An 18,105-nucleotide genomic window follows, 5' to 3' on the forward strand; every position below is an offset into this window, starting at 1 on the left:
TCTTCTCGGAGGCGAAATGACAGTCTCCGTCTTCACGCCTTCTGTCCCCCTGCCATCGGTCACCCTGATTCCCCGACCCCCCGCCTCCAGCCCCTCGCCTCGCAGCTCACACTCAGCAGCAGCCTGTCTGCACCCACGACCACAGCAGCCGCCCCGCCAGCCCTGTGATTTCCCCCCACACCCCCGCCCCGCGCCCGGCGTTCCGGAGCTCCAGAAGCCTTGTGGCTCGGCGCTTCTGATTGGCCGTTGCTAGGTGACGTCGCCTGAGCTCACGTGACGAGTGTTAAATGCCCACCCTGCGGGAGCCCGGCCCACAGACAATCGTAAAGCCGCTCGGGGCTGCTCACCTGCTCCCACCTCCTCCCGGAGCCCTGGCCAGGCCCCGCCACCCCTGCCCCCTCCACTGCCCGCCCCTCGCCCGAGCCCGCGCTGGGCAAGGCGCCGAGCGGCCCGAGAGGCGGAGAGAGGATGAGGCCGGAGGCAGCTGTCCCGAGCAGTGCACGGTGATCGCCTCCCCCGGAGGAGGAGTTGCCTAGACCATTGCCGCATTTCTTGTTTTCCTCTCCCCTCCCCCACTGTAATTACATTGGCTGCTGGAGGGGACAGGGAGAGACGGAGGAGGCGCCTCGCAACCCCCCTCGCGCCCGCCACCCCTGCTTTTTCCCGTCCCGGGCCAGGATGACTGGAGTCTTTGACAGTCTGGTGGCTGATATGCACTCGACCCAGATCACGGCCTCTAGCACGTACCACCAGCAACAGCAGCCCCCGAGCGGCGGCGGCGCTGGCCCCGGCGGCAGCAACGGCAGCAGCCTCCACAAGCCTCAGGAGTCGCCCACACTCCCGGTGTCCACAGCTACCGACAGCAGCTACTACACCAACCAGCAACACCCGGCGGGCAGCGGCGGCGGCGGCGGCGGCGCTGGGGGCTCGCCCTACGCGCACATGGGTTCCTACCAGTACCACGCCAGCGGCCTCAACAACGTCCCTTATTCAGCCAAGAGCGGCTACGACCTGGGCTACACCGCCGCCTACACCTCCTACGCGCCCTACGGGACCAGTTCGTCCCCGGCCAACAACGAACCTGGTAAGCATAACTTTCGCGTCAAGGGTGCCAAGTCCGTCTAGTTCCTGGAATGGGTGGGATAAAAATGTTTGGGACGGGGATCCATCTGGAGCCCTGGCCTTTCACACTGATTGCTTCCCGCTCTCCTCGCGCCCTTTACCCTCATCAGCTTTCAATTGGCCGAGGGTCACCGGGTACGTCCCTCGGGTACCCGGGTACTCGGCTGGTGGGACCAGGTGGCCTCGGCGGCCGCCTCACAACAACCTCATTTCCCTACCACCTGCTGCTCCTTTCTCCCCCGGTTTGCGCCTGTCTTCCCCTTCCCTGGAGGGGCCGACTCCCGGGTTCGCTGGCGGCGCGGGTTCGCGCGTTGCAAAGTTGTGCCTGAGCGCCGCGCAGCGTCTCCAAGAACCCGCCTCCCGGCTTAGGCCAAGTTCCACGCTGCTCTCCCGGCGGGCGGGGAACTCCTGGGCTCCCGCGGTTGCGCGGTTCTCACGATTCCATTTTATTGCAGAGAAAGAGGACCTCGAGCCTGAAATCCGGATAGTAAACGGGAAGCCAAAGAAAGTCCGGAAACCCCGAACCATCTACTCTAGTTTCCAGCTGGCGGCTCTTCAGCGGCGTTTCCAAAAGACTCAGTACCTCGCACTGCCCGAGCGAGCTGAGCTGGCGGCGTCTCTGGGCCTCACCCAGACTCAGGTGAGGGCTCGCGGCCTGGGAGGCACGAGGAGGGCGCTGGCCTGGGATGGCCAGGAAGCAGGCAGGTTTAGGACTATGTTTTTTTAATGTATTTTTTATAGTACTTTTAAGGATTTCGAGGCCCGCGCCTTGGGCGGCCTAAACTTCTACGCCCGAAGCTGAAATCCCCCAGGGTGCCACCTCGTGTGAGAAAAGGATAGGACAGGGGTGGGCAGAAATCCGGTAGCAAGTTGTCCTTCCGCGTACTACTGATTAAGCGGGTAAAACAAGTGGCCCTCCTGACTCCCTCCGCTGTCACCATCACCTAAGTGCACACACATCAGCTCTCTCGGGTTTTTTGAGAATACCTCCCATTGGAGCAGGAACCGACAGACCCTCTGAGGCCGCGGCACGTGATCGGCTTACCTGACCAGGGTATCCACCTCCTAACCAGCTGTCTTCCTAAGCTTCCTCCCCTCCCCTGCCCCAGGCCGAGTTTCCTCCATTAATGCTCAAGTCCCTTTTCCACAAAGGTCAAAATCTGGTTCCAGAACCGCCGATCCAAGTTCAAGAAAATGTGGAAGAGCGGTGAGATCCCTTCGGAGCAGCACCCGGGGACCAGCGCCTCGCCACCTTGTGCTTCGCCGCCGGCCTCGGCGCCGACCTCCTGGGACTTCGGCGCGCCGCAGCGGATGGGGGGCGGCGGCGGTCCGGGCAGCGGCGGCAGCGGCGCGGGCAGCTCCGGCTCCAGCCCGAGCAGCGCCGCCTCGGCTTTCCTGGGCAACTACCCGTGGTACCACCAGGCCTCGGGCTCCGCTTCGCACCTGCAGGCCGCTGCGCCGCTGCTGCACCCGGCGCAGACCCCGCAGCCGCACCACCACCACCACCAGCACCACCACGGCGGCGGGGGCGCCCCGGTGAGCGCCGGGACGATTTTCTAACTCCCGGAGACTGCGCCAGAGACTAAGAGAGCAGGGACCAGTTATCCTTACTGCTCATCCCCAGAGCCATAGGGTCCCTACGGCTGGCCCGATGATGCCACCCGCCGCTCCCGGAGGTGGCGGCCCAGGATGGCCTACCCCAGGGCCGGGGCCACCGCGCGGCCAGGGACTGGAAGGCGTCTTCTCGCGCCACGGGCTCCTCTCGGAGAAACCCGGCATCCGCGGGAGAAACCCTGCCAAGGCCGCCTTTCCGACCTGAGCCCCGCCTCAGACTTGCCTCCCCTCCCCTCCCCTCCCCGCCCCGCCCGGCGAGGCAGTCCGGCGCCTTTTTCGCCCCGGGCCGCGAGCAGAGTCCCGGAGAGGGACGCCTGCCCCGCCCGCGAGGCTGCCTGGGCCCTCTGAGGCTCCTTTCTCCTTGCCCGCCCCCAGGCTCAGCTCCGGTCCTCTGGGGTTATTGACCTCCCGGTCCTGCCGGCCTGCCCTCCCCCCGCCCCGACCCCTTGACCCCGGCGGCCCGCCGCTTTTTTTCTGCCCTGCTGTTTCCAGCCGTTGGAGCCCTCGTCCCTCCCCCGCCTTAGCTCTCCTCGCAGGAACGCTCCCTCAGCTCTCTCCTCATCCTTCACCAGTGGAGTTTTTTTATTTTTATTTTTTTAAAAGTTTAGGTGCCTTTGCGGATGACCTCATTTTGATGTTGGGGGAAAAATGATTTTTTTAATATGTGGACACTGCAAAAAAATGTGTTTAAATTATCTTTTTTAAAACCTATTCAGGATTATTAGCCTGGACTTCGATATAGCGTTTGTAAATAAAGGTGTCTGTGCAGATTTTCCCACTGATTTATTTGTATAAAAATACTCATCTTTTCAGACTTCTTTGTAAATCCCCACTTGTGAAAACTGCGGTTTAGCAGTGACCTCAGCAACCCCTCCGTTTTATTTTTCCCTTCGAAAAATGTTCTCAGTTTAACTAAGCTACTGATTTGGATTTGTTTTATCTTATCCTAAAGTCTTTGTTCTTGAAATGAAAGGTATTTTGGGGTTATTTATTATGAAAACAACATGCTCTTAATGTTGATTTTACAATATGAAGAGATTATTTAAATAAATTATTGTTTTCATTGGATGTGTGCGCTTTTTTCTTGGTGTCACGACCTGGAAGCTCGAGCCGCTGCCCAGGCGGGGAACTAGGTCAGCCAAGAGTGACATTTACATCTATCGGAGGCTGCGACTTGCGGAGAGGTGCGGCGAGGCGAGGACCCGCACTCTCAGCGCAGGGCTGCTGCGAGAGTTCACGCTCTGCCCGCATCCGTGTCCCTGCGCGAGGTTCGCCAGCTCTCGGCGCGGTGAGTCACTCAGCGCCCGGTGGCTCCGGCCTCCGCCCGCCCGGCCCCTTCGGCGCCGGCGCCGCAGCCCCGCTCCTGGGAGGTCTCAGCCGCCCCCGCGCCCGAGGTGCAGGCAGGGCAGTACCTTCGAGCCGCCGCGGGGAACCTGCCGAAGCCGAGGTCTAACCCCTACTTTGGGCCCTCCCCACCGTTTGCCCTGCAGCCCTTCTGGGACTGGCTGAGCTGAGAACTCAGTGAGTCACCCAGGCCCTCGCGAGACTCTGGAAGGCAGGGCGACCCTGGGCACACAGGGCTGCGCTAGCACACATGCAATCACACACTGACTCGCACAGTCACATCCATACTATCACATATTGAATCACACTTACACTCCTACACAGAACACCGACAAAAATTCATGTACATTCGCACGGAGACCGACGCACAGTGCTGTGGATTCGGCGTTGTTAACACCTCACGATCTCGAAGGGGAAACGTCCATACATGATTCAGCTCTGCTTTCCACACTGGGTCCCACATAACTAGCGCCCAGCTTTGGAAGTGACCCTAATTTCTGGCATTCCCTTCAAAGGCCAGGGGTAGGTGGGTAATGCAGTCCTGAACCAAAAGTCTTTTTCCTTGAAAGCGCTGGGGCCTACAATTGGAAACGTCTTGGCTTCAGTCACAAACTGTGTGACTTTAGGCTACCCACTTAACCTTTCTGTGCTGCAGTTTGCAGATCTGTAAGATGGAATCAATAATAACAGATATCTCAGAGCTGTGAGCCTTTAACAAGGGAATGACAGTGTGTGGCACCTGGTAAGTACTCAATAAATTTTGCTTAGTAGCATAGAGTTTTATCCCAATGCCCCCAAATAGTGAGGGCATTGGGATAAAATGCCCTGCAATTATGAGGCCCAGAGTTACCCAGAGGCCCTTCCAAGTTCACCTTGTGTGGAAGAGCAGCATTCTAGGGCACTCTAGGGCTGGGAGAGCTCTGGCCCCTTCCTATATGAGAGGCTGAACCTTAGCCATCCCCTCTGAAGCGAACAGCGTCTACTGGAGAGGAGGTTGGGGCAAGCCAGAGAGCCCAGTTTGCCATATGTCCTCTAGGATGGCTATTCAGGCCATCCTTTTTGTGTGTCCTCAACTAATGTCTGCCAAAAAACAGACGTGGGGGACTTCCCTGGTGTTGCAGTGGTTAAGAATCCGCCTGCCAATGCAGGGGACATGGGTTCGATCCCTGGTCCGAGAAGATCCCACATGCCGCGGAGCAGCTTAGCCCGTGTGCCACAACTACTGAGCCCAAGTGCTGCAACTACTGGAGCTCGTGCTCCGCAACGAGAAGCCACCGCAATGAGAAGCCCGCGCACCGCAACAAAGAGTAGCCCCCGCTACCCGCAACTAGAGAAAGCCCACGTGCAGCAACGAAGACCCAAAGCAGCCAAAAATAAAATAAAAAAAAAAAAACAGACGTGGGACAATGGTGACTTTCTAAGCATCACTGAGAGCAATTCTCACTTTTCTGGCCAGATTGTTTTGAGGCCTGCATTGAATCTAGTTTACAGCAGAGTATGGTCCACAGAGTTGGGGCTCTGGGGAAGGCAGGGAGGCCATTCAGTCAAGTGTCCGTTCGCATTCCTGCAGTGTTTTCCCAGGCTAGGGAAGCCTGGGATGAAGCTCATTGACCCCATGATTCTGACTTCCCTAAGCAGTTGCTGCCTAGCAGACCCCCATTCCTGCCACCACTCCCGCCCCAGCTCCAAATTTCGTGGTTTTCTTTGAGTGCCAGTAGTTGGTGCCAGCCTTCTTTCTGCGGTTGACTGTGCCCTCCCTTCCTTTGCGCGCACTCCCCTCCCCCTCCTGAAACCAGCGAGGAGAGACGGGGCAGTAAATTGGCTGGTGTCGAGGATCTGCAGCAGACAAGATGATTAAGAGGCCTACGCCGAAGCGCCCGGGGCAGGGAATGTCAGCCCAAGTTGGAATCACGCAACAGGCCTTGGCATGAGCGAGCCTGGGAGCCGGGAGGGCGGGCGGCCCCAGCTCTGGGGTGGGCCGAGGCCCCACAGACTCGCCGGAGTCACCGAACCTGGCACCCGGCGGCGGCGGGGTCGGGCCGGGCCAAGGCGCGCCTTTTCCCGGGAAGCCCTTGAAGCAGAGAGCAGAAGGGTGCAGGGGCCAGAGGAAGGGGGCGTTTCCGCAGACAAGGAGAAGGGCAAAGAGAAGGGAAAGAAGGATGCACCTGGGTCCCAGAAGTAAGGGGGCGGGGAGGAGGAGGGGTGAGCGAGGGGAGAAACAAAGCCTGGCTGGGGGAGGAGGGAGCAGGCTCCAGCTCCGCCGGGGGCGACGCGCTGGCAAGTCCTTCTCAGTCTCGCGGCCCGCTGGGAGACGCAGAGCCCTGTGATCAGCCCGCCGCCGCCGCGCAGACAAGCTCCCCCCGCGCCCGACTGCACTCCCCAAAGCGCGAATGAAAAATGGAAATGGGAAGCAGCGATCTCGGCTCCCTGCACTGGGAAACCAGCCGCGCTCGGAACACACATAAATCTTCATTGTAATCTCCTTCCATTTGCTCGCGTGAAATATCAGGCCAGAGACAGGATATGACAAGAGCTGGGAAGCAGAGGGAGGGAAGACGAAGAGTGAGGGGTGCCCGGTTCTCTCCGCTCCACCCCCTGGCAGTGTTGCTCGGAACTCCGGCTGAGCACTGGCACTGAGGTCCAACTCCAGTTGCAGGCACTCCTGGCGAGCCCGAGTCCCCTGCCCCTCGCAGTTCCCCCTCCCCCACCCACCGTACCCCCGCCCTGCGCGCGCTGCGTCGCGGGCCACCCCGCCCCGGGTGCTTCCCGGGTGTAGACACACACCCCTCCCGCGGGCCCGAATTCCCGCCGCCCGCCCCGCCGCTCCCGGGCTGCGGGGGGGAGGGGCGGGAGGCAGGAAAGAAAGGGAATTCATCCCGGGCCTAATCAGCGCGGCTGCAATGTGGGACCATTTAGGAGGCTTCCCCTCCGCCTTCTTTCAGGATTACTTGTGAAAATTGTGAATATCCGTCCTGTGTAAGGATTTCCGAGACTAGTGGGGAGAGTTTGGGGGAAGTATCAGGTTTGATGGGGGCGGAGAGAGGGCTGGAAGACTGGAGCTTTGTTTACAAACAGTCCTTTGGTAGAAGGGGGAGCGGAAAAGAGGGGTAAAAGGTCCCGTGAAGGAGAGTGATGTCGGGGAGTAGAAAGGCCCCTTACCTTTCTAACAAAGATGTCCTCACTGACTGTAAAACCCAGGAGCAACTCCCGCACTCCCCCAAACACCTCCTCCCCCGTCCCCGTCCCAACCACTTGCTCAAAAGTCACAAGCCGGGTCTTTTCCCTCTAGGGAACAGCGACCACCAGTCGCTTAAACCTGTTGGGGGTTAGAGACCTCTTTGAGAATGAAACTACAGATTCTCTCTTCCTCCTAAAATACTGGTTCCTTTGCATTTGACTTTGGGGTCCCCGCAAGCCGGTGGGTGGGACGCGATGCTGCAGTCTTGATTACGCGGGCCCCTGGCCGGGTCTGACTAGGCTCTCCGGAGATGGGCGGGCTCTCGCAGGGTCGTGATACCCAAAACCGCCCCAGGGAAGCCTCCCTCTGCATCTGGAATCTGCCCCCAAGCCTAACCCGCTGCCCAGTCTCCCACCCCCCAAACTCAAAGGCGCGGGCGGATTCGGAGGCCCCCGCTACCCTCTGAGGCCCCCCTGCCGGGAGTTCCCCTCGCGGGGACGGGTTTGGCAGTGATTGCCCCATTACAAGACTTGACATTCCGCCCTGGGGCCTGGGGCCAGGCGATGCCGCGGGTAGGTTGTGTTTAACGAAAAGAGAGAGCAGGCAAGTCTTGGAGGAGCGGCCATTCCACCTCCACGTGAGAACACAGGCAGAGTCTCTAGATAGACCTTTCTTTCTCCGGCCGCCTCCGCTCCTCTCCGTCCTCCCGGTCGGGCCAGACCGCAAACACTGCAGTGTCTTAGCAGTTTGCGCGCTGCGCAGCGCTCCCAGCAGTCTCCGGAGGCCCGTTTTGGGAATCCTCGGGAGTCCTGGTGCCACTGGCTGCGTCCCGGGTCCGGTCCCGCCAGCGCTAGGAGCTGGAGGGCGGAGACCAGCAGTGAGGTTTGGGCGCGGAGCCCGGGAAGGTGGAGAAAGGCTCCCTGTGATGGGTCGGGACTGCGGGCCAGAAGATTAGAACTCAGGGGAAAGAGAAAAGGCGAAGGAGAGGGAGGGACTGGACTTGGAGCGCGCCGGGGTAATCCCAGGGGGCCGACTCGGGCCCGCACAGAGCAAACATGGCGGGCTTACCCCGCTCCCACTCCTGCCCTCCTTTTTGTGGCCCAGGAGGCTCAAATACCCTAGAGATGAAATCGTCGCTCACGGAACAATGGCGACTTCTGGCCCTGGAACCCGACCGAGTCCGGGCTGCTCCGAGCGGTGGCCGCACTTCCGTAGGCTTCTCCAGCCCGGAGCCGCAGCAAGCCCCCCCCCCCCCGCCCCGGGGCAGCCCCCGCCCCGCCCCATCCCTCTGCGGCCCTGGCCTTGGCTTCTTAAAGTCGCAGGCTGTCTCAGTGCCCGAGAGAAGCACCGCCCAAGTGGGGAATGGGTGTTTCTCGGGGGCGCTCTCTCTCTGCGGTGGAGATCAAAGAAACGCCTAGGAGTTCACGGGGCGGGCTCCGAGGATCCTCAGATCCTCCTCTTCCCAAAGCTTCCCAAAAAGCAGGTTGGTGTCCGCCGGCACTGGGCGGCACTCTGTCTAGGGGTGATGACCGCCTCACACCAACTCCTCAGCCAGCTACCCCCACACCCCACCTCCCGCCCCCTGGACTAGACCTGCAGATTCCAGGGCCCTACTTGGCTGTACTTTGGAGGGGGTTTGCGAGAATACGGGAAAGGGGCCGAAGGAAGGAGGAGGGGAGAACTGGAAAGAAAAGAAATAGAAGAGGTGTTGGGAGGAGGAAGGGGGGTGGTCGGAATCCTGCTCAGGCACTTTCTTGCTTAGTTGCCGCATTTAGGGTCGGGGTCCTGGGCCTCTCAGGCATCCCAGCTGGGGCCAGCCGGCACGCGGGAAAAGGGATTCTCTTTTCCCGCAGGAGAACAGTGAAAATTTGCCTTGGGTGGCCAATTTTCTCATTTGCCCCTATTAAAAGAAAAAGCCCAAGAAATTCAATTAAAGCCACCCTGGCCAAGGCGCTATTTGAGGCATGAATGTCTCCCCTAAAGCTGCAGCAATCATGTGGCATTAGACACTTCCGGAATCCTATAGCCAACCTGAAAAATCCCAGACCCCCTTTTTCCCTAATTTTTGCTCTGATCTGTAATTTTATCCACATTTGCACTAGTTTGAGCATTCTGGCTCTCCCATCTGAAAGCCTGCAATTACTATATAATTCTTCGCAATTTCAGATGTCCTAATATGGACTGTAATTTTTGCGCAAGACAATTTCCTGCTATTTCAAGCATCAACATTGTCAAAGTTGTATGTACATAATAAATGGGAATATCAATGCATAGTTTTTAGCATAACATCTTGACTCCTCGATAATTATATCCGTTCGGAGCCTACGCAGAATTAGCCTGAATTGCATGGTAACTGCTGCTGCTTTAAAATTTTTAAAAATTACTCATAATTTTCCCAAAGATTACCAAGATCTCGAGTGCACAATGTCATCAGCGTAATGAAGAGTAAACATTTATGCTAATAATCTGCAATTTTTTTCATCAGCTATAAAGACAGAGGCTATATAGCCGAAATTTTCAGTCCTATTCTGCAAGCGCAGCGCTGCAAAAAGCCTGCGGCGCTCGGAGGCGTCTGGTCCTGGAGACCTCTTTCCACTCTTTACCTCAGGATAGGAGGATGGGGCTGGGGGATACTTTTTGGTTTTCTGGTTTTGTTTTGCTCTGGTTTGGTCGCTTTTGTATTTCCTATTTTTCCTTTTTTTTTTCTTTTTTTCCTTTTTTTTTTTTCTTTTTTGCCTTTTCTTTCCTGTCATTCTCCCAGCCAAAAGCCGCCTTCGATCCTTTTGATTTGATGTAGCAAAGATTGTGTCCAGATTATCTGAAATTGACACTGAAGAAGGTAAGGGTGGAAACCGGTTTCATTTTTCAGAGGGTTGGAAGGCTGCGCTGCGCCCGCCGCAGCGGCTCCCGCTCCGGGAATAGGAGGGTGGGGGGAGTGATTATGTATGCACCAGCTAATTCTTCCATCAAAACTTCTTGTCAGCGATGTCAGGATTATTTTTTTTCCTTTTTATAAAAACACTTGATGTTTCAGGAAGTGTTAATCCCTGAAGGTTGGGGGATGAGGGAGGGGGTATGAGAGGAGTGGGTGGGGGGGTGACAGTTTCTTGAACCTGGGGAAGGCACCCTTTAGAGCCGTTTGCCAGTCTACACTGAATTGGGGTTTGTTGTAGAGCTGGGACGGAAGGAGGGTTTCTTTGAGTCGTGGGAGAGAGAGACCCTTACCCTCTCTATTGCATTTAATAGAGGTTTCTATGGCCATGAGGGATGAGAAGCAGAAAAGTCCGCTTTAGCCTTTGATTTCGGGGTGTTTATCCCAGGTGGTGGGATGACAAAAGCTAGAGATTTTTGAAATCGGTTTTTTAAAGATACAGAATGAAAGACATGAGTAGCAGGATAAAAATATATAGCTAGGGGCCTGGATTGCTTCTTTCCTCCCACTTTTTCTTGGGATCGAGCTTCACAGGTTTTGTATCCAGCACCCAGACCTACCTTTCTTCTGGTGACACAAATTGACAATTTCTTCAAGGGGAGAGATTTAGTTAATTTCTACATCAAATGACTCTAAGAGTAAATTCATACTTCTGTGCATATAGATGCGGGGGATTCTAAAACTTTTTGTGGCTCTTTAAACTAGTGCAGAATAGGCAAGTCTGGAGAGCCATCTGACCTAGCCCAGTGCAGATCTCAAAAAGAAAGAAATAAAAATAAAACATAACAATCAACGAAGGAACGTTGTGAATTATAAACCTGTTTCCAATGTTGTATTTTAAAATATTGCCTAGATTTAGGAGCTTGATTTTTCCATAATTAGACCACTATTAGCAGGGCCACTCAGTCCCCAGCTTATGAAACCCAAGACCAGTGAGGAGGGGGCTGGGGATTGTTGCTTCTGTCCCTCCACCCCCACCCTTACCCCTTTTAGAGCGAGTGTGTGAGAGAAGATATTAAAGAGGTATCTGTTGTTTGGCAATTTTGCTAAGTCTGTCTTCATTACTTCGACGCAGTGCATTTGCTAATTTGGAGGCCCGGCCATTGACAAGCTTGCTTCATACACCTGCAAGCAATTTGCCGGCTCCGGTACCGGAGAATTGCAGAGATGGCAGCTCGCACCTATTTGATTTTTTTTTTTCTTTTCTCAATGCACAGCAAATTTGGCTTTCAGTGCGTTATCTCTTTTGTTAATGCAAAAAGATTCCCTGGGCGAAAAAATTGCTCATAATTACCAGAGAGATGGGGAAACTGCATTAGAATAAATAAACCTGAAATTACTGTAATTATGTTGTGTTTGATGGGCCCGGCTTGTAATCAAGAAGAGAATACAGTGAAATGATGCTGACCCTCTTGGGTTTGCAGCTGTACGCGCACTTTGGGGTCTTTTTTTGCAGAAAAGAGTCATTTTGATAATCATTAAGCTGTGTGTAACCTATTTCAGAAGTGTTTTAAAATGAGGTTCACATTTTTTGAACAAGGGGAAAAAAATCCCAAAATTGCATTTTGCCATTACAGACTCATACATAAGGAAAGGTTGTGTTTTCTAAGTGACAATTGTTAAGACATAATATTCAAAATCAGTATTTAATCATTATAATGAGGTATTGTTTAAATATAACCACCTTTAGATTATTCATAGTTTAATTAATATACTCATTATGAAAATCTTTGAATCAGATATTTGATGAACTACTTGTCAGTAACAAGGCAGCATTAATTAGACCTATATTGAGATTAACATTTTTTAAAAGTACAACCGCTTATAATTATAATAGAGCCTAACTAAAGACCGCCTTCGTTGAGCTAAAACTAATAATTTCTCTATTTGAACTGTTAGCATGAGATTATTAAATTAGTATAAGCTAGTATCTCAACGTATTAAAATCCACTTGACCAAACAGATTTTGCCTGTGGCTTCAGGCGTTGGGCCCTGTCTGCCGTCTGGGGTACCAGAGTTGGATGCTTGAAAGAAATCTGCCCAAACCTTCCCGCTACCAAAGTCACATTTGGCAGGGGAAACCAAATCCAGGAAGGTCCCTGTCCCCGCGCCGGAGCCCAGCCCGGGAGAACAGTTCCCTCTTTTTAGCTTCGCCCGCATGCATCCTGGTCTCCAAGGTCCGATCACCCCCCCTTAGCCCTCCAGGTTCTGGGGGCTTGTGGGAGAGGAAGAGCCCCACTCTCAGGCCCAGAAGGAGCCTCGAGGTTCCCCGCTCCATTCCGCACCACCTCCCCTGCTCCCTCCACCATTCCCCCCCTTCCCCTCCCTTTCCTAAAGGGCGTCGGAGAAGCCTGGCGCATCCGATCTTTCACCAGCACCAATTGAAAAATGGGTGATTGTCATAACACAGATCACTGCCTTCCCCTCTCTGCTCCCCACCGCGCGCTGCAAAGGGGCCCCCAAAGGCGGAGCACCAGCCCCCTCGGGAAGCAGTGTCGGAAGGCGAGTTCGAGGGAAGCGGGAATCTTTCAAAGCAGCCCGTCGGGGCCCGCAGCTTTCCTGAGCTCTCTCAGCTTGCTGTGGGGCCTGGGGCTGAGGCTGGTCTGGGGCGCAGGAGGAGGGTGCCAGACTGATGCTAGCGGCTCAGAGCCCACGTTCTTCTGGAGTGTACTGATCAAAACGGTCCACCGGAGGTGCCCCTTAACCGCCTGGCCTTGGGACTTCTGCGCTGGAGGGGGTGGGGGCTTGGCTTGACAAGCTCTCAGGTTCCGTCGAGTCAGCGGAGCCCACCTGCCCCTCCCTCCTCACCTCCGCTTCTCCTAGTCGCAGAGAAAAGCCCGGGGTCATTAGGCAGGAATGGGCCTCTCGTTATGGATGGGCCCGGATGGGTGGGAGTGGCTGTGGAGGGGCCCGGGTGGCGCCTTGGGACTGTCCCCCGGAGCTCACTGATTGATTGGGGGGTAGCGTGACAGACGTGTCCTTCCGGCCCCTTTCCTGCGTCTGGCCTCGTCTTTTCCGCCTCGAGATCCAGCACCCTGCGGGTAAGCAAAAGCCGGGAGGCCAGATCCCGGCGGATTCAAGGGGCATAGTCGGGTGTCTCCACTTGCAGTCTTCCAGGCCCCCTGCAAGGTGACTGGGCGCGGGGGGCACTTACATCTCACAGGGCGGCTGCTTGTGAGCTCTGCTTTCATCTCATTTCAGACGGCCTTCACAGTCCCTTTGGTTCCTGAGTCCTGGCTCTGCCAGGCCGCACCTGTTCATGATTCCCCTTCCCAGGAACCCTTGCCACCGCCCTCTAACCCAGGCAGGGATCAGACCCTTTGCGGGGGGTGGGTGCAGGAGTTAAGTCTTGAAGAATGGTCCCAGCAGGGGCTTCGCATACCTCCGCCATTATCCTGCTATGTCTGGAGACGGGAGTCGCTGCCCCTGCCTCATCTGTCCCCAGAGGTGGCAGTCTGCTGCCTGGCCCCAGCACCCCCTCACACAGCACACCAGACAGCAACTCTTTCTCGAAACCATAATTTTACTGTCTCGGAGAAACTTTATAACTTATTTACAAAGTTCTTTCCCCCCCCCAAGATACAAAGCAATAAGTTAACATTCTCAATATAAAACTAAACTTTGACATAGAGAACACAAAACACGGTTGATTTCATTTGATCACATTTTCCAAATTTCACAAGAAAAATGTCAAGATTCTCATTTCACAAAGCATCGGGTTTTACAGCCACACACAACAGAAAAAAAGCTAAGCTTGTGCAACATGTTTACAGAACAATAATAATAACAATAATAATTAATAACAATAATATGTACAGCAATTAGATCCTGCACTGGAGACTGTGCATTCAGGGTGGTGACTGGCATTATTCTGTGGTCAAGCCTCTGGGGATTGTTGTAAAGCTGCTTTCGTCTTACTTTAAAGCCCACCGGCATTAGGGCACTGGCGCACCCCTGCACGTTTTCTCTCCCCGCCCATCAGTCCTCTCTCTCCACAAGGGAAGAATTAGGATTTTCCTGCTTAACCAGGCAAAGCGATCAAGCGTTCTTCCCGAGATGAGGAAATTGTGTTGGCTTCATTTCTTTCTCTCTCTCTTTTCTTTTTAAAATAATATGGGACATGTAAAAAATGCAAATCATTCGTTTCCAACCTCTCCATACCAGCGAAGTACAAAAGTTACTATATAAATTAAAAATCACCAGGTCCTCCTTATTCGTTTTTCCGGGTGCGTTTAAAGTAATGGGTACGTTTGGACCCTGCGCTCCTCGCGCCCCACAGAACCGTGAACTGACCGAACATTCAGCCTCAAGCGAAGTCCATTTCTCAATAAATAAAACCCCCTCCCTCCAATTTCCCCCAATCCCCGAACGAGCCACACAGATGGTTAGGCAGGCCCAGGAAAAGGTCCGAAAAGACAAAACGTTCCAGTATCCGGAGCAGGGTGGCCCGGTGGACCAAGCCTCCTCCGACCTGGTGACTTTTTTCAGCGGCCGAAGAACGAGGACAGCGGACGGACGAGAACCTCGACTTCGTCAGCGCACAGATACAGAGCGAAAGGAGACAAGAAACGGACAGGACAGAAAGAGCTTTTGCTTTTTCTACATTGTTTTTTGTTTTGTTTTGTTTTCCTGATAGTCCCATACAGCTGAGCGTCGGCGGTCGGGTCCGGCGGGATCTTGCTGCGGCTCCCGCTGTCTCAGGCCGCTGTGCCTGCGCTTCGAGGCCACTCTGCTGTCACCGCGCGGCCGAGGCCGGGGTTCGGGCAAGGGCGTGGGCGCCAGGGAAGTCGCCGAGCCAGACCGCGCGGCACTCGGAGGAGGCGGCGGGCGTCCTGCCTTTACTGTTCCTTCTTCTTTCCCTCTGGGCCCTTCTCCTCCGGACCCACGGCACGCGGACGGGGCGGATGGACCGGGAGGCGAGAGGGGCCCGGGCAGAGGGAGACGGGAAGGAGGCGGGCGGATGCGGACGCGCAACCTCACATGAGCTGGGGTTGCTGCATAGCTTCTTGGTGCGCCGAGGGGTACCACGACGTGTAGCTGGGGATGTAGGAGCCCGCGCTGCCGCCCGAGCCCTTCCCGGAAGAGGAGTTGGGGTTCCAGCCGGGTGGCACTGGAGGAGAGCCTGCAGACAGCGCCCGGCCGTTGGCCAGCGCGCTACCCTCCAGAGCTGCCCCGCCCTGCTTCATCAGTTTCTTGAACTTGGAGCGCTTGTTCTGGAACCAGATCTTGACCTGCAAGAACGGACAACAACGTGACTCGGTCTAGGTCCATTGTGCCTACCTTGGTCCTGGGGAGATAAGGGGGCCGTGGGACAGCGAGAGAGGATACCCCGCGGGCCCCTGCCCTGCGCGACCTGGCAGCTCCCTGCTGGAGAAGCATACACACACCCCCTTCCCCCATAAGAACCGAAGGCTGGGAGGCTCCACCGCGGGCCGCCGGTGGCCGGCAGGGGCAGCTCTCTGAGAGCCAGGGAGCGTGGTGGTGAGCGGTGCAGGGATCCAGGCCTTCGCCTGCCTTGGGACTCAGCCCGAGCCCGGCAATCTTTTGGGGAAGACGCGGAGCCTGCATAACATCGAGGCTTCAATTCCAGTATGAACATCAATAAAAGAACCGAGTGGAGAAAAGAAGTGGAGGAAATTTATTTCCAGTGTGACCCGCCTTCTCTTTGCGCCATCATTTCAGCCCTTGAGCAAGTTGCGGGCTGACTGAGGAGGCCACAGGGTTTTGTTAAACTTTTCATTTGGACTCAAATCCACCTTTCCTTAGCGTCTCCTAACTCTGCTCCAAATCCCGGCCCGGACGTTGGAAACCCGCACCAGTCGTGATCAGAACGCCCAAGGGGACCCCGGAATCTTAGAGAAACCAGGGAAGGAAGGTTCCGTTTCTCCTCCAGGGTCTGGGACTTGGGAGGTGAGAGGGCGGAGGAAAGGATTCCCCCTGCCAGCCCAAACCGGTGAGAAGGCGGAGGAGGAGGGAGACAGAGGCTCGGGCCCAGGCCAGGAGTGATTAGCCACACACTTTAAAGGCAAAGAAGGGATTAACCCCCACGTCTATTGTTCCAGTTGTTCGGGCACGTGTGACCTCAGAGTCCCCAAACAAAATGCCTAGGGAAATCCTTCTTGTGCCCTAATCAGATTGTCCAGGAACGGAGGGCAGCGACAGAGCCAGGGCACAGAGAACTGCGGAGGAAGGAGAGATGTTGCGAGAGCCGGGGTGGGACACACACACACACACACACACACACACACACACACACCACACACACACACACACACACACACCGACCCCTGACGCCCAGAGAGCAAGAAATGAAGCTGCGGGTGCAGGTTGGCCACGGGAAGCCTGCGTGGCGCCACAGTGGGGCAGCGCCGAGGTACCTGCGTCTGCGTGAGTCCCAAGGAGGCCGCGAGCTCCGCCCTCTCGGGCAGAGCTAGGTACTGAGTTTGCTGGAACCTGCGGTTCAAAGCCTGCAACTGCAAACTGGAATAAATCGTCCTGGGTTTGCGGATCTTTTTCCCCTTGCCATTGAAGCGCACTTCACCGCCTTCCACCACCGTGCTCTTCTCGGAGTCAGCCCCTGGAGGGACAGCAGAAGTGGGGGCCGTAGTTAAGGCGAGGGACTGCCTTTAGTGCGGGGAGCCCAGAGCAAGTGACCGCAGAGGGGTGGCAGAGGCAGGACCAGGAATGAGAACGCTCAAGAAACTCAGAAAGCCAGGGAAGGGTCCCGCCAAGTCCAAAGGGCCCGACCCCGGCCGCTGCAAGCTGTCTGGGGCAGTTCCCAGGCGCGCAGCTCCTGCCTTTGCAGGGAAAGTTTGCTATTTTTACAGGCGGTAGTTGAGGTTTAATTACCCTTAATTGCATACATTGTTTACAGCGCTACACAACAAATAATTACCGAGACTAATAAGTGCACATGTGGGTTTCTGTTTTCCACCAAGGCATTGTGTGCTCGGCTCACGGAGCCACCCAGAGGCCCAGCCAGTGCCAGGGGACGCTCTCGGATTTATCCTTTGCTGGATAGTTGCAAGTTGCGTGGATATATATTTTTTAAATTTTTTTGCTATGACAGGGATTCATTTACTGATACCCAAAACCTTTCACTGCTCCGGCGCCCTCCCCACCCCCATCCCATGTCTCTCTCCTCCACTCCTCTCCCTCCTTTCTCTCTCTCTCCTCCTCCTCCTCTCTCTTCCCCCCCTCCCTCCCTTCGCACCTCTTCCTCTCCCTGGCAGGCGCACGTACCTGGGTCCTCCAGGCGGCTCTGGGCGAGGCTGGCGCTGCCCGGGTAGGACTGCACCGAACTGATGTAGGGGCTGGACGCGTGGCTGCTGACCGAGTTGACGTAAGGGTAGCCCAGCGGTCGGGAGAAGGACGAGGCCGAGCTGTAGGCGCCGTCGGGCTGCGAATGGCCCGCCGAGTGTAAACAGTGCATGGAGTAGTGCCCGTGGGACATGGGAGAAGGAGACATTTGCTGGTTGGGTGGCCCAAACTCCATAAACACCGCCTTGCCCGACACGGGGCTGTTGAGACTCTCTGGCATGGTGGTCATGGTCATCTCTTCTCGCGGGGTCTGGGTGTGGGTCTCTCTCTCCTCTGCTTCCCTTTTGGGGGTCTCTGTGTTTCTCAGGACAGGAAGGAACCCAATTTAAGCGTAACAGGGGTTTTCACTTTCCATTCATAAGAAAATGGAGTTTGTCTCTTTGAAAAGTCTAAGCATGATGCTGCCGAGCTCCCCAAACTCGCTTCAAAGCTTTGACTCAGCCAAGGTCATAAATATTCATGAGCTGGCGGAGCTGATTGGTCCGCTGTCTTGCATAATCACCGGGGATTGGTCCGAGGCGCTCCGGCTCCGCTGGACTAGAGCGGGCGAGACGGCCCGGCCTCGGGAGAGACGCATCCACACCTCTCGGCCGGG

The 18,105-nt window shown here is 55.8% G+C and overlaps 2 protein-coding genes across 3 annotated transcripts; one reads left to right on the top strand and one right to left on the bottom strand.

The window, feature by feature from the left end:
* The first annotated feature begins 353 nt into the window (after positions 1–353).
* DLX2 (distal-less homeobox 2) lies at positions 354–3,804 on the top strand. Its single transcript, XM_004328518.4, has 3 exons — positions 354–1,084; positions 1,578–1,762; positions 2,275–3,804. Exons 1-3 carry the CDS (start codon positions 679–681, stop codon positions 2,680–2,682), a joined length of 999 nt encoding a protein of 332 aa, XP_004328566.1. The 5' UTR covers positions 354–678; the 3' UTR covers positions 2,683–3,804.
* Positions 3,805–14,511: 10,707 nt separating this feature from the next.
* On the bottom strand, positions 14,512–18,105 carry DLX1 (distal-less homeobox 1). Of its 2 annotated transcripts, XM_033860406.2 has the most exons (3): positions 17,433–18,105; positions 16,568–16,767; positions 14,512–15,421 (listed from the first exon to the last, which is right to left on the bottom strand). In XM_033860406.2, the coding sequence occupies exons 1-3, from the start codon at positions 17,743–17,745 to the stop codon at positions 15,167–15,169; spliced, it is 768 nt and encodes a 255-aa protein (XP_033716297.1). In that variant the 5' UTR covers positions 17,746–18,105; the 3' UTR covers positions 14,512–15,166. The 2 variants fall into 2 exon arrangements, with proteins under 2 accessions (XP_033716297.1, XP_033716298.1); XM_033860407.2 differs by lacking the exon at positions 16,568–16,767 and having other exon boundaries at positions 15,237–15,421.

This window comes from Tursiops truncatus, chromosome 7 (assembly GCF_011762595.2).
Source record: "Tursiops truncatus isolate mTurTru1 chromosome 7, mTurTru1.mat.Y, whole genome shotgun sequence".
NCBI classification, from domain to species: domain Eukaryota; kingdom Metazoa; phylum Chordata; class Mammalia; order Artiodactyla; family Delphinidae; genus Tursiops; species Tursiops truncatus.